The 13744-nt window shown below is 40.9% G+C and overlaps 1 protein-coding gene across 3 annotated transcripts in view; it reads left to right on the top strand.

Annotated features, from left to right (window-relative positions):
• The window catches only part of ARMH3 (armadillo like helical domain containing 3), a 173485-nt gene that overhangs the window by 37052 nt on the left and 122689 nt on the right, over nt 1–13744 (top strand). For all 3 annotated transcript variants that reach the window (XM_003994351.6, XM_045040596.1, XM_045040597.1), the window contains 6 exons: nt 379–472; nt 3825–3926; nt 7624–7682; nt 10354–10419; nt 11306–11375; nt 12450–12510. In XM_003994351.6, coding sequence (XP_003994400.1) covers nt 379–472; nt 3825–3926; nt 7624–7682; nt 10354–10419; nt 11306–11375; nt 12450–12510 — 452 coding nt within the window. The remainder of the gene's footprint in view (nt 1–378; nt 473–3824; nt 3927–7623; nt 7683–10353; nt 10420–11305; nt 11376–12449; nt 12511–13744) is intronic.

The raw sequence follows: 13744 nt of genomic DNA, 5'->3' as shown, positions 1-13744 counted from the left end.
AGACAGTCTATGTATGTGTTTTAGGTTGATCTGATGAGAGGAGTCCTTTCCCAGGTTCAGTTAGGACTGTAGATGCCCTCTTTTTGGTAGAATAATCTCAGGTATTTGTTTACCCCAGTTTTTTATTTGCATGGTTCTGCAGAAAACTTATGTAATGGGAACTTAGTTGCTTAAAGAAAACTTGCCCACAGAGCTTCTTATTAGAATTTAGCAAGCATCAACAGGAATCACGTTCTCACGGGAACTCAATGCAGAAGCGGTCCCTCCTCAGTGAGCATTCCATCTAATTATGACGCCAGGAATACCAGAAAGACTGTTGTGGGGAGGCTACTCAGAACTAGGTTATGTCTTTTCTTACCTGCTTCTGTTCTCTTTCAGAGTCATCCAGAGATGGGCTTGGTGACAACCCCTGTCAGTCCTGCTCCGACAACCCCAGCCACACCACTTGGGACCACACCACCCTCCTCTGATGGTAAACGCACCACCTCATGTTTTCTTGATTAATACGATCTTGAATCTTTCAGGGTGAGTGTAGCTGTGTTGAACAAAGAACACGGTTGTTAATTCTTTCACTTAAGAAATTGTCTGAGGTGATATCCTTTAGGACTTCTGAAGCTCCAATGGGAATTTTGGAAAAGACAGTCAGGTGCTTTTCTCCGTGTTAGAAGCCTGTCCTCAGGAAATGGTTGTAGAATCATGGAGTGCTAGATCTGAAAGGGACCTCTGAGGTCAGTGATGCCTGTCTTGCCAAACTCTCAGGATACTTGTGAGGCTCTGATGAGATACTTTATGAAGGTCTCTCTGAAATAAATGTAAGATAGTAATGTTATCTCATGTTACCATTGGTCAAATGAGGGAATTGAGGCCAGAGAAATAAATGGTTCACCTACTGTTAGTGAGAGTTGAGACTAAGATCCAGGACATGGGTCAGGGCAGGGACCATGTCTGTTTTGTTCACTATTGTCTGACCAGTGTAGTGCCTGGCATGGTCACTACGTAGTAAATATTAGTTGAATACATGCATGAGAAAGTGAACCCTAAGATATTACATACTGATATGTGTCTGCCAGCACTCACAGGGGGAAAATATCAAGTTTTGAGTGTATTATAATTGGAATTTGGTGGGTATTTAAGACTTCTACCCCTAACCCCCCCCACCCCCCACCCCACGCATGCACACAAATTTCCACTTTATAAATTTTATGGCTGGAACTTAAGAAAAAAGTAGCAGGAAAGAAGTTACGAATTTTGCCCAATAAGCTTTGTTGTCACCTGAGTGTGTTTGATAGAGTACATTAACCTAAAAATAATCTTTGTGTAATACTTGATGTTTTACCTGAAATGTTTACTGAATTTTGGGTAAAGAAATATAGGAAATCCAACTTTGATCCTTTCTCTGTGCCTCTCTACTGTCTGTACGAGAAATGATCTTGTTTGATCTGCCTTTTCTCCTTGAAATTTTCATATAGCACCTGTGGCAGTAGCATTTCAAGGTAGTAAAAGTGGTGTTGGTACAGAAGAGTGTCAGGAAGGTGCCATTCGTACTCAGGTCTATGGTAGCAAGTTGGATCTGTTTGGCACTGAAAGCCAAATTCCAAAATATCTTAGTGAGAAGGAGCAAGTAGTAAGGATTGCTTACTTGTCTTTGCTTTTTCAGGTCACTGAATAATCCAATGGAAATACTGTTCTTTCTCTTTAAGGACGAAGCCTGCCTGGTTACCATGGATATCAAAAGCCATATATATATATATATATATATATATATATATATATATCCATATATCTGAATTCCATGTGATGTTGGGGTTTGGATGCTTCAGAGAACTGCCTTTCAAACTGTTCATTGTGAACATTCCACCCACACACTTGATTATGCAATGGCAGGATTTGTGCTTACTTACCTACAACCAGTTGAGCTTTTATTTTTTCTAGTGGGAAGATGGAGTCAGCCCACTTTCAAATGACTGTCTCCCTTGTCAGAGGCTGCTGGGAAGAATTATGAAGCCAAAGATCAAGGAATAACTCTTCCTTAAGAAGGGGATTTTAATTTATGAGGGATTTTATTCTATTTCTTCTATTTTGTCCTTTTTCCTCTCTCCTAACTCATTTCCTATCTATAGGGATCCTAAGCGTTATAACCTTGTTTCCAGGTTTTTGTCTTTAATTATGTATAGTGGTGCTCAGTGGCCCAGTTATATTTAAAGGTATGTCACTGAAGCCATTATTTTTAAAAGCCAGGAGTTTAGATGTAACATTTGTTCCCAGCTCAGACTTGACATTTGACAACTCAGCCTTGGCATGAGAGGACTTTCTGGTAAACTAAAAATACATATACTTCTATATTTCTGCATATTACATAAGACATTTTTCCAGTTACTGCTGTGTGTGAGTGGGGAAAAAAGTCCCACTTACCAGTTAGATTCCTCTTTGTATTGGACAAAGGAATGATTATGGGCTCTGAGCTTCAAAATAGGCTTGTAGTAGTAGTCTCAGGTCATTAACCCATAACGTGAATTAAGACCTTTTAGTATTTGAACATAAAAATATATTTGTCTTTTATTAGTTTTGGGAAGCTGAACTGTGGGAAAACAGCCAAGGATTGGACATGCTAATTTCTTCTCATAAGGCTTTCTGTTGTGCTTGTTGTGTGTTATGGAACCATTATATGCAAATGTTTCCCATTGTTAATAAATGTTCTCAGCATACATCATAATAACTCCAGAAGGATCCACTATGGTTGTGAATACATATTATGAGTAATATCCCAAACTCAGCTGAGTCTTCACAGTGAAAATACTGCAGAAAGCTATAGATTTTCTAGCTTGTCTGACCCATCATGAGCCTCCTTTTGCTTTTATATTATGTCTTAGTGTAAAAACAGTTAACAAGATGTCTAAGTCTAATTTAAAGTCTTAGAAACTTGATATATCTGCATTAAGACTGTTCTGGGGCCATCTGACTGGCTCAGTTGATAGAGCATGAGACTCTTGATCTCAGGGTTGTGAGTTCAAGCCCCACATTGGATGTGGAGCCTACTTTAAAAAAAAAAAACAAAAACAAAAACAGAAAGACGATTCTGTGTGGGTTAGCCCTGGTTTGGTCCCTCATTGTTCATTACAACTGTGGCTCAGAGAGTGGGGACAAGGGGTAATTTCTCTTGGAAATAAGTAGCTGGGTGTATAAAACTCAGTTTCCAGGCTTTCCCAATCAATAGTGTCCACCTGTTTTCAGTATTTCGGTATTCTTTTTCAGGTTCCGTTTCGGGGGGCCGGGGCAGGGGAAGAGATTAAGGAGTAGAATTTGCATGTAATTCTGTCTTAACTTTTTTCCCTTCCATCTTGGGTATTTCTAGCCTAAAGTCTTATTCTTAAAACTGAGCAAGATTTCTCCTTATTAGGAATGAATTGTCATTTATTTTAAGCAGGAGACTCATCAAAGCAAGGCTCATTTATATTCAATACAGATCTTTCCCTTAGGTACAAATCAGAGTGCCTTTAAGAAGGGCCCTGAACACTTTTGGGTTACTTGACGCTAAAAGCAGAATCAAAAGACCCTTTTTAGGATGTTGGGAGAAAAGCACTGTTCCCGGAGACCTGCTCTCCTATATTACAGGAAAGGTATTGGTCTTGGGACCAATCATGGGAGTAGGAAGGGCTCTAGAGGCCTAGGAACAGTAGCTAAGGGTTTAATGCGAAGCACTTGGTCCTCCCTCTTTCGTGGAAAAAGTTTATTTGGTGATTTTTTGTCTGCTGGCAAATTGGCTATGTAAGTAGAAGTCTTAGAATATGTTATAGGCTAAATACATTTCATCTGTTCTATTCCAGTTATAAGTTCTGTGGAACTCCCACTGGATGCAGATGTACAGACCAGTAATCTACTCATAACCTTCTTAAAGTACAGCTCGATTGTCATGCAGGACACCAAAGGTAAGGCAGGCTACTTCGGGGGCTCAGGAAGCAGGAGGTGTGGCAGGCAGCTACTTAGCTAGAATCAAGGAGCAGCATTAATACTTTGAAACTTTAGATGAACTGTTGGGGCCTCCTGTACAGGGTGATGGTCCTGATTACTGGAAAACAGTGATTTCTCACTGCCAGATGGCAATTAGGTGGTGTTGGGAAAACCTGGAGCTGGAGGGGGAGTACTTCAAAAATAGAACAGGAAAAAAAAAATTGGTCTTTACAAAAACTAGCAAGTGATTTTAGCAGATTTTGGTAAGTAGATGCAAAGTCTATTGTGTGGGAAGGGGAGGGATTAGCATGCATCAGGGACTTCCCTTTTGAGGACAAGAATTGGAAGCATCAGCTTGTGGTGAGAATTCGTGGACTATTGTACTGAGTACCGTAGGAAGAGGTGAGATTGAGAAGGACAGTGTTCCTTAACACTTAAAACAGAAGTGTCCTTACCCATCTAGAGATGTAGAGTGGAAGCAGGAGGGGAGTGGCTGTAGGAAAAGTTTGAGTTTGTTGTCTCTGGTCTCCTGTTCTTCATCTGTTACATTTATAGTCTTTTAACTGGTAGTAGGGAAGGGTAATAGTTGGGCTAGGCGTGAGAGGGGATTGGGAGGAAACCCAGCAGATTCTATCCAGTATGTATCTCAGTCCGCTCTGAGCGGAGCAGCAGAGATGGTTGGTGGGCCTCTGAGACTCAGCGGGTGAGATCTGGCAGGCCAGGATAACAAGACTTTTGTGTATTTATGTTTCCTGGGGCCCTGGCTTCTCCTTTGTGGAGGGAGATAACCTCTTCCTTCCTCTAGAAATGTCATAGCAACCACAGAAAAGACTGTATAGATGGGACCCTGCAAATGAACTTGTAGCTTTGCTTGCTATGTAACAGTGAACTGAGGCCCGTGGAACTTACTTTCAGCTCTAATGATTTTATAAACTTCTTTGTCCTGGTCACTTTGTCGTACATAAAATAGAAGGCAAAGTTGAGGGCAGATTAATGGTAGCATCGTGGTCTCAGGCTGTCTCTCTGAACTCAGGCTGGGATTGGTCTTTGCCAACAGTCAGCCTAAATATGGCAAGGGGCAGTGTTAGGTATGATGGAGAATTAACGTCAAACATGGCTCCTGTGAGACTGAGGGAGTGAGGAACAGAAGAAAAAAAATGTCTCCTGTGCTACATTGGCCCAGCTCTTGCTATCTGTTAATCCCCTGACCTTCTGTATGCCCTGACTGATAGGATCTCATTATGATTTTAGGAGCAATAGAAGCAACTTTGTCTTGGCGCTGCTCTGTCCCCCTATCCAGATATTAGCTCTTTCTTCTTTATTGTATATTATTTGATACCTATAAAAAGATACTTCTTATATGTATGAATATTAAATTATGAGGCTTATAGTAAGCATAACAAATAGCACAAGTTATGAAGCATAATAAAACAAACATATATAAACCTGCTACTCAACCTGAAGAAATCATGCTTTTGAAGCTACCTGTGTGTCCTCTACCCAGTTGTTCCTCTCCTCTCCATTCTCCAAAATTTTATCATTCCTTTGATTCAGCTCTGCTTTCAAAGCCTTTTTCTCCTGAGGTTCTTCTAATTTGGGGTATTGTTACCTTGAAGGAGTATCTGATTAATCTTAAAAATAGACGTTAGGCGGGGCATGCCAGGGTGGCTCAGTCAGTTGAGCATCCAACTCTTGATTTCGGCTCAGGTCATGATCCCAGGGTTGTGGGATCGAGCCCCACCTTGGGGTCTGCACTGGGCATGGAGCCTGCTTAAGATTCTGTCTCTTCCTCTGCCCCTCCCAATCGCCCTCTGCCCCCTGCCACCTTCCTTTGCCTCTCCCCTGCTTGTGCACGTGTGCTCTTGCTCTCTAAGATAAAAATAGACAGTAGGCAAAAATATTAAAAATATATATGTATATCTAAAATGTATATGTGTATAGATGTATATCTATGCAGACTTTAAAGTGATTCACCAAAATTTTACCAGTTAGGACAAATGGGTGGGGTGATTAAACTTGTTTTTTGTTGTCCTTTTTTTGTGCTTTTCTGAGTTAAAAAAGTTTATAATGAAATATGCCTTCGTTTTGTATTCAGAAACACTTTTTTTTTTTTCTTAAGTGGAGAGATAGCTGCAGGCTTTTTTTACAGGAGTTGCTTATCAGCTTTTGAGGAAAGGGAGGATAGTGCCAGAGAAATTGCAGATAAGTAGAAGAGTCTCATGAATCTAGTTTTGCACAGGCGGGGGCATTTCTCTTCTGGCTGCCTAGGAACTCTGATGTAAGCTCTGGGGAATGTCAGGTAAGTATTATTACTGTATTTGCATTGTCTATGAGAAGCGATGAATGTATTTCTGGACTACAACCCCCATTATGCCTTCTAATTGTCAAGTTTTAGTTGATTTTATCTTTGAGGCAGTAGCAGGTTAATGTCAGGGTGAGTTCTCTTAGCTCATTTCTATAGCATTGTAATCTGTTAATAGATCTTCTCTCGGAATGGACTTCAATCCGGGTCCTGTTAAAGCTAATTTGAAACATCATAAACCATTTGTCCTTTTTGGATATTCTGGCATGAACCCTCTTTTTGCTTCCATTTCACCTCCTCACCCACAAAGATCTTGGAAAGTAAATAAGCTTTCATGGTTCTGGTAATTGGCAGTGATGGAGTAGCTCTTTCTTGGTCATTTGTGTGGGCCTAGAGCCCTGCTGTTGAGGTTACCTTCTTTTTTATTTTTATTTTTATTTTTATTTTTATTTTTAATTTATTTTTTTAACGTTTATTTATTTTTGAGATAGGGAGAGACAGAGCATGAACGGGGGAGGGTCAGAGAGAGAGGGAGACACAGAATCTGAAACAGGCTCCAGGCTCTGAGCTGTCAGCACAGAGCCTGACGCGGGGCTTGAACTCACGGACCGTGAGATCATGACCTGAGCCGAAGTTGGACGCTAAACCGACCGAGCCACCCAGGCGCCCCGGTTACCTTCTTTTTTAATAACTAGAATGTGGGTCCTGGGAGACCAGGGACCTTTGTTTAGTTCAGTGCTGTACCTGTAATGCCTAGCACAGTGCCTGCCACATAGTAGGTACTAAGTAAATATTTGTAGAATGAATAACTTTGGCAGAAGGAAAGAAAAGTGATGAAGAGTTCACAGCTTTTCTGGTCATAAATAGTGTCCACAGTACAAGGAAAGGCATGGGGTGGACCCTGTTCTTCAAGTAATTTGTTTCTGATAACACTGCCAGTTTGCTATGTACAGTTATAAAACCTTTCCAGATTTTGTGGGAGGTGGATATAGATGGTGGTGCTTCTAGCTGGTAGGTGGGAGGGGTGGGGAAAGGACCTGACTATTTAGAAGCAAAGGGTTGATATGGAAACAAAGGGCATGGCCCTAATGTGGGCCATGACAGTAGGAACCATTATATTAAGTAGATGGCTCTCAGGAAGGTGGTTAGTGGTCCATCAGACTGCCAGAATGTTTTAGAAAAAAAATCTTCTGGGGGAATTCTTTTGCCAAGTAGAAAAGCAAGAATTAACGCAAGTAGAGCCTTGATTTTCATTCAGGAATTTTGTGAAAGAGGGGGAAAGTAGAAATGTTCATTTTGATGATACATATCTTTTTCTGTATAGAAACATGGTTTGGATGATATGGAGAGAAGGGTTTATTTTTTCTTTACAGATGAGCACCGACTTCACAGTGGCAAACTCTGTTTGATTATACTTACGTGTATTGCAGAGGTAGGTGCTGCTAGCCTTCTGATAGTAGCCCATCTCTTACAGGGTGCTTTTTTCTGCCCTTTTCTTGTTCCTGACTTTTAGGTTCCTAAAGCTTGGGAGGGAAACTCTTTCCTCTTTGTTTGTCTCCCTACATTCCTCCCACTAGAATGTAAGCTCTGAGGGGCGCCTGGGTTGCTCAGTCGGTTAAGCCTCTAACTCTTGGTTTCGGCTCAGGTCACGATCTCACGTTTTTTGAGTTTGAGCCCCATGTCAGGCTCTGTGCTGGCAGTGCAGAGCCTGCTTGGGATCCTCTCTCTCTCCCCCTTTCTTTCTGTCACTTCTCTCCTCGGGCTCTCTCTCTCTCTCTCTCTCTCACTCACTCACTCAAAATAAATAAAGTTAAAAAAAAAAGAATGTAAACTCTGATACCAAGTACTTTGTCTCCTTCACCAGTGTGTTCTCAGTATTCTCAGCATCTAGCATGTAATAGAGGCTCAATTAGTATTTACTGGATTAATTAATAATGAGTAGTGTTATAACTTCGATAATTTCAGACTAGAAGATGTAAGCTCTTAAGAGTTTTTTTTTAATGTTTATTCATTTTTGAGAGAGAGAGTGAGTGAGCGAACATGAGTGGGGGAGGGGCAGAGAGCGATGGAGACGCAGAAACCAAAGCAGGCTCCAGGCTCTGAGCTGTCAACATAAAGCCCCATGTGGGGCTCGAACTGATGAACCTGTGAGAAGTTGGACACTTAACCAACTGAGCCACCCAGGTGCCCCCCCTTTTTAAAAATTTTTTTAATGTTTATTCATTTTTGACAGAGCATGAGTGGGGGAGGGGCAGAGAGAGAAGGAGAGCGAGCTCTTAAAGAGTTTTAAATAACAGACTTAAGCCTCTGTAGAAAAAATGATAATGCCCCTTTGAAGCTGCCCATGTTGGGTTTTTTGCATTTAGCAAAATGAAAAAAGGAGCCCAGGGTGCCTCGGTGGCTCAGTTGGTTAAGCGTTCGACTCTTGCTTCGGCTCAAGTCATGATCTCATGATTCGTGAGTTCGAGCCCCACGTCTAGCTCTGAGCTGACAATGAGGAGCCTGCTTGGGATCCTCTCTCTCTGCCCACCCCACTCTCCCCACCACTTGCTCTCTCTCTCAAAATAAAACACTTAAAAAAAAAAGAATGGAGCTCAAGTTTCCTGTGGGGAGTTGGTGGAGAGAAAAGCCAAAGAGAGGAATTAGAACCTGAGTAAAGTTGGGCTGATTGCAGTTTGGTGAAGAACAAGAACCCAAGGGTGAAAATAAAAGGTGCTTTATAAGGAGGCTCTCTTGGTTGGATTAATTAGGCCTGAACTCACCCTGCATCTTGGTGGCAACAAAGGTGTAAAAAAAAAAACCACAGGACCCAAATGGTTTCACTTAGGGTGATCCCTGGTTATGGGCAGGACTTGAGTCAGTTTAGAGCTAAATTTTCTCTTCAGTTTCCTCCTTTACTATTCCTTATTTTCATCTTTTCTCTCTTAAGAAAAATAGTAAAGGTGGTCCACATGGAGTAAAGATCTTGCTCAGTTTTTCCCTTTTTATATTCTCTGTGAAAAGGTGACCTACTTTTCACCAGGTTATGGGTTGCTGGTTATAGAAGAGCTGCTTGTTATTATTATTATTTTTTTTAGGTTTTATTTATTTAAGTAATCTTGGGGTACCTGGGTGGCTTAGTCGGACGAGCATGTCCGACTCTTGATTCCGGCTCAAGTCATGATCCCAGGTCTTGAAATTGAGCCCTGAGTTGGGCTCCATGCTGAGTGTGGAGCTTGCTTAAGATTCTCTTTCTCTCTGTCTCTCTCTCTTCCTATGCCCCCTTCCCTGCCTTGTGCTCTTTCTCTCTCAGTCTCTCCATCCAGCATGAGGCTGGAACTCATGACCCAAGATCAAGAGTCGCATGTTCTTCTGACTGAGCCAGCCAGGTGCCGCTACAAGAGCTACTTATTAGCAGTGGGCTGGTTGTAATTGCTTTTCAGAAATCTTTCTATCTTTAAAGGAGTTGTTTTTCACAAATTGTAACAGTTCTTAGTAATTGGAGTCTGTCAGATCTTCAAAAACAGTGTTGGGAAAGGGCCAAGGGATATTTATTACAATGCACGGGTGAGAAGTTTTTGATTTTCTGTCAGTCTTGAGCAAGGCCAGAGATAGACAGGGTCTTCCCTACTGCCTTGCTGCCAGCATAGCAGTTTTCTCCTGTTGTGCCAAGCCCATTCCCAGTGGAGTACAGACCTTTCTTCCTAATCGTGGCTCCTCATGTGGAGTCTGCACATGTATCCTGCAGCCCTGATGAAAACCTTCAAGCTGTCACAAATAGAGCAGGCTCCTTGGGCAGATGGAAAGGAAGAGAAAATAAGAAAACAGATTCCTCTCAGCACTCGCCTCAAGTCCCTGTGCCTTAATTTTTATTGTTTGTAATTTGCTGAGAGATTTTTGACCAGTTAGAGACACACTGTGGAATTATATCTAAGTAAAGTCTCCTGGCTTAAGTAGAGTTTGACATTAAGATTCTAGGCTCATCTCATTAGCTCTTCAACTGGTCCTTGAAAGTAGTAGTTCTTGAAGTCCAAGGATTTATAGCAAGTGTGATAGATTGTAAACTGAGTTTCCTAAATATAGCTCTCATTCCTTACTTTTTCTCCTTATTTCTATTTTTTAAGGATCAGTATGCCAATGCATTTTTGCATGACGACAATATGAACTTTCGAGTAAACTTACATAGAATGGTAGGTGTGATTTTGTTTCTTGTTTTTCTTAGAGGAAATTTTTGGTGTGTTGGCAGGATTTGGGAGGATGAAATTGATCCTACTTAGAACAAATGTGGGTGGAATGTTGTACTAAAGAACTTTTGCTTAACTGCTGTTCAACAGGCCCATGCCTGTTGTTGGATTTTTTTTTTTTTTTTTTTTGCATGTCATGGAGCTCTTTCTTACTCAAGAGAGGATGAAAAGATCCACAACCATATTCTCATGGCAATGATTTTAGAATGTATCAGTAGAAGTATCAGAAACCAGTAGATTTCCACAAGGAGATGGGTCTAAGCCTTTCATTTGCAAAATGCCCTGTGACCTTTGATAGTTAAGACCACATGCTGCTTTATTTATCTGAGAGGTGGGGGAAATTGAATTTGGAAGATCAGGGAATTTCTTAGAACTTGGAGATATGTTTAAAAATATCATGTTGAGGTTTACATTTCAAACTTAACTTTTGTTTTTTGCAACTGCTACTGTTGCTGCCTCTACACAGTTACCTGCTCCTTTTCTTTTTCTTAATTATTTTATCAAAGAAAAGATACCAGTATGTCTCTTTTGTTCTTAGTAATGTCCCTTGTATAGATAAAATCAAGGTAAAAACAACAGCTTTCCCATTGTAGTATGCTCCAGTGTCCATTGAGGCTGTTGTCTTGCTGTGAATTGTGTTTTTGTCACAGGCCTGCATTGATAACTGAGAAGCATTTATAAGTCCTCCCTGCCCCACCCCACCCCCATCACTAGAAAAAGAAAGAAAAGGTAGCATGTCAGCAGAGTGATTTTATTTGCATGAAGAACATGATGATGAGCCATTGGATGTCAGTTCATGTGTCCACTAATTTCATTTCTTTTTTGTGTGCAGCCTATGAGACACAGGAAGAAGGCAGCAGACAAGAACCTTCCCTGCCGTCCCTTAGTATGTGCAGTACTGGGTGAGTCTTATCAAAATTGGCATTTTCCTGAGCCAGTGACGGATTTTCATGATTAAGAGGAGGGATAGATCCTGGTTGATGTGCTTCTCCCTCAAAGAAGTTACTAGTTACGTTTCTTCTCTGGTGTAAGAAACCATGTTTATTGTTCAGTTTGGTAAAACAACTCCGGTGACTAGATTGCTCAATTAAAGCGTTCTCTTGTTCAAAGAGAAAGATCTTTCCAGGGAGATAAATGGGTAAGTCTAAGCCTGGTACATGATTTAAATTTGTAAAATGTTTTATTCCTGATCAAGATTTCAAATTCTTCACTCTCTTCTTGGTTCATATTGATGTGTCAGCTGGCCAGGAGGCTTGAGGTTCAAGGTTCAGCTATACAAAAATTTCCTTTGAGTAAATTAAGCTGAGATGAGGCTGACAGAGCTGACAGTAGGGGGTTGTAACTTAGGGAATTTTGTCTGCCCAGAATTCTGCATTTTCCTCAGGGGAATGATATGAACTCTTAATCCCATTTCACTTGGATTTTCAGCCCTAGTTCCTAAATCTACCTGATTTTAGAAACAGTAATTAAGACTATATAATAAGCCTCCATTGACCCAAAGCCCCACAGACCATTTCAGTCAATATCTGTCAAACTGAGCGTGATTGTGAGATGAGATAGACTGACATCTCTTTAAAGTGGAGTCTCGAGTTGTACAAATGCGATCCATAATTTCTTCTCTACTTGCCTCATTGCTCGGTTCTCAGAATATGATTTCCCTCTGGCATTTTGCTTTAGTGCCGTGGTACAAAATATCTGTGCAGTGAAATCTCTTGTGTACGTGAATTTATTGGCAGGTCAAGGTATCCTTCTGGAAGTAGGAGAGTGAGCTAATTGTTACTTTACAAGTGGCAGGTAGTGCAAGTGTTGTGAAAAGTGCCTTATATAAAATAAATTTCAGTGTATGTGAATAAAGACGTGGTTAGCGGTTGCCATTCAGCATGAGAGCAAGGTATACTCAGGTTTTTTTTCCCAACTCAAAGGCATGGAATGCATTTCATTCTGATTCATCTAATTGTTATCCTTTTCCCATTCAGACCTGATGGTAGAGTTTATTGTAACACACATGATGAAGGAGTTTCCTATGGATCTGTATGTGTAAGTATCATGGTTTGCTTAATGTGTACAAATCTATTTTATAGAATTGAGTGATAGGAAATTTATAGTCACATTTCTATATACTTTGCTTCAGGAAAAACACACTTGTGTATGAGTGTCAGGGAGCATTTTATGGCCTGGATTTATACATCTTTCCAGAAGGGAGAAACTGTACAAACCACAGTTTGGATTCTGCACATATCTTCATTATCCCTTTAGGCACACTGCATGGAGAACAAGGTTGATGCACTGAAGTAGTGATCATGGGTGGCTCCTGTAATCCAAAGATACAGAATACCAGCAGGCCACTTAGTCATCCCTAGGCATTGGCGTGAAAGTAGTCAGAAGTAGTTAGGATGTAGGAAAAGGCCAGAGAGATAGAGCTTCTTAGCCTACATTGTCCTCAGCAGCCTAGTCAGAACCATGTTAGCTAGGTAAATTACGCATGTAGTGTCCTGGTTGGGAGATTCCTGCCTCCTGAGATCAGATTGTTTATCCCATTTCTTTAAACCAACACAACTAGAGGCAACTGAAAATCATCCTATTTTAATAAAGTTTAAGCCTTTAGGCTTTCTCTCTCATTTGATGTTTCTTCATTCTTCTTTAGTGCCCAAGAACAGCTGTGCTACATTAGTGTGATCCCAAATATGTATATTATCTTTTTTCCTTAAAAAGTATCTAAATTGAGGGGTGCCTGGGTGGCTCAGTTGGTTAAGTGACTGACTTCGGCTCAGGTCATAATCTCACGGTTCATGAGTTCGAGCCCTGCGTTGGGCTCTGTGCTGACAGCTCAGAGCCTGAAGCCTGCTTCAGATTCTGTGTTTCCCTCTTCTCTCTGCCCCTCTCTTGCTCGTGCTTTTTCTCTTTTAAAAAGTAAATAAACATTAAAAAAAAAAAATCTAAATTGAGTCTGACAACAGAATCAGTACTTCCATTTTTTTCAGGAGGAGAGTTGTTTCGTGAACAGCAAGGTCAGTGTACCTCACTCCAGTGCCAGGCCTGGGATCTAGGAGGTATAAAGGATTTTACTCTGAATAGAGTAGCCCTCCAGCTCTTTAGACCGTGGGTCATGTCATATAGCCTTGGCTTCTTAGGTCTAAATTAATGCTACAAATTTCGCGTTTAGGTTAAGTAGGTTGCAGTTTGCATTTTTCTATTTGCATTTTCTTTTGAAAATGAGGAAAGAAAGTGAGCCTGATTCTTTATTTTAATTGAAAGACCATGGAAGCTGCTT

This window comes from Felis catus, chromosome D2 (genome assembly GCF_018350175.1).
Source record: "Felis catus isolate Fca126 chromosome D2, F.catus_Fca126_mat1.0, whole genome shotgun sequence".
Classification (NCBI taxonomy): Eukaryota; Metazoa; Chordata; class Mammalia; order Carnivora; family Felidae; genus Felis; species Felis catus.
This window is presented reverse-complemented; position numbering and strand designations above follow the sequence as displayed.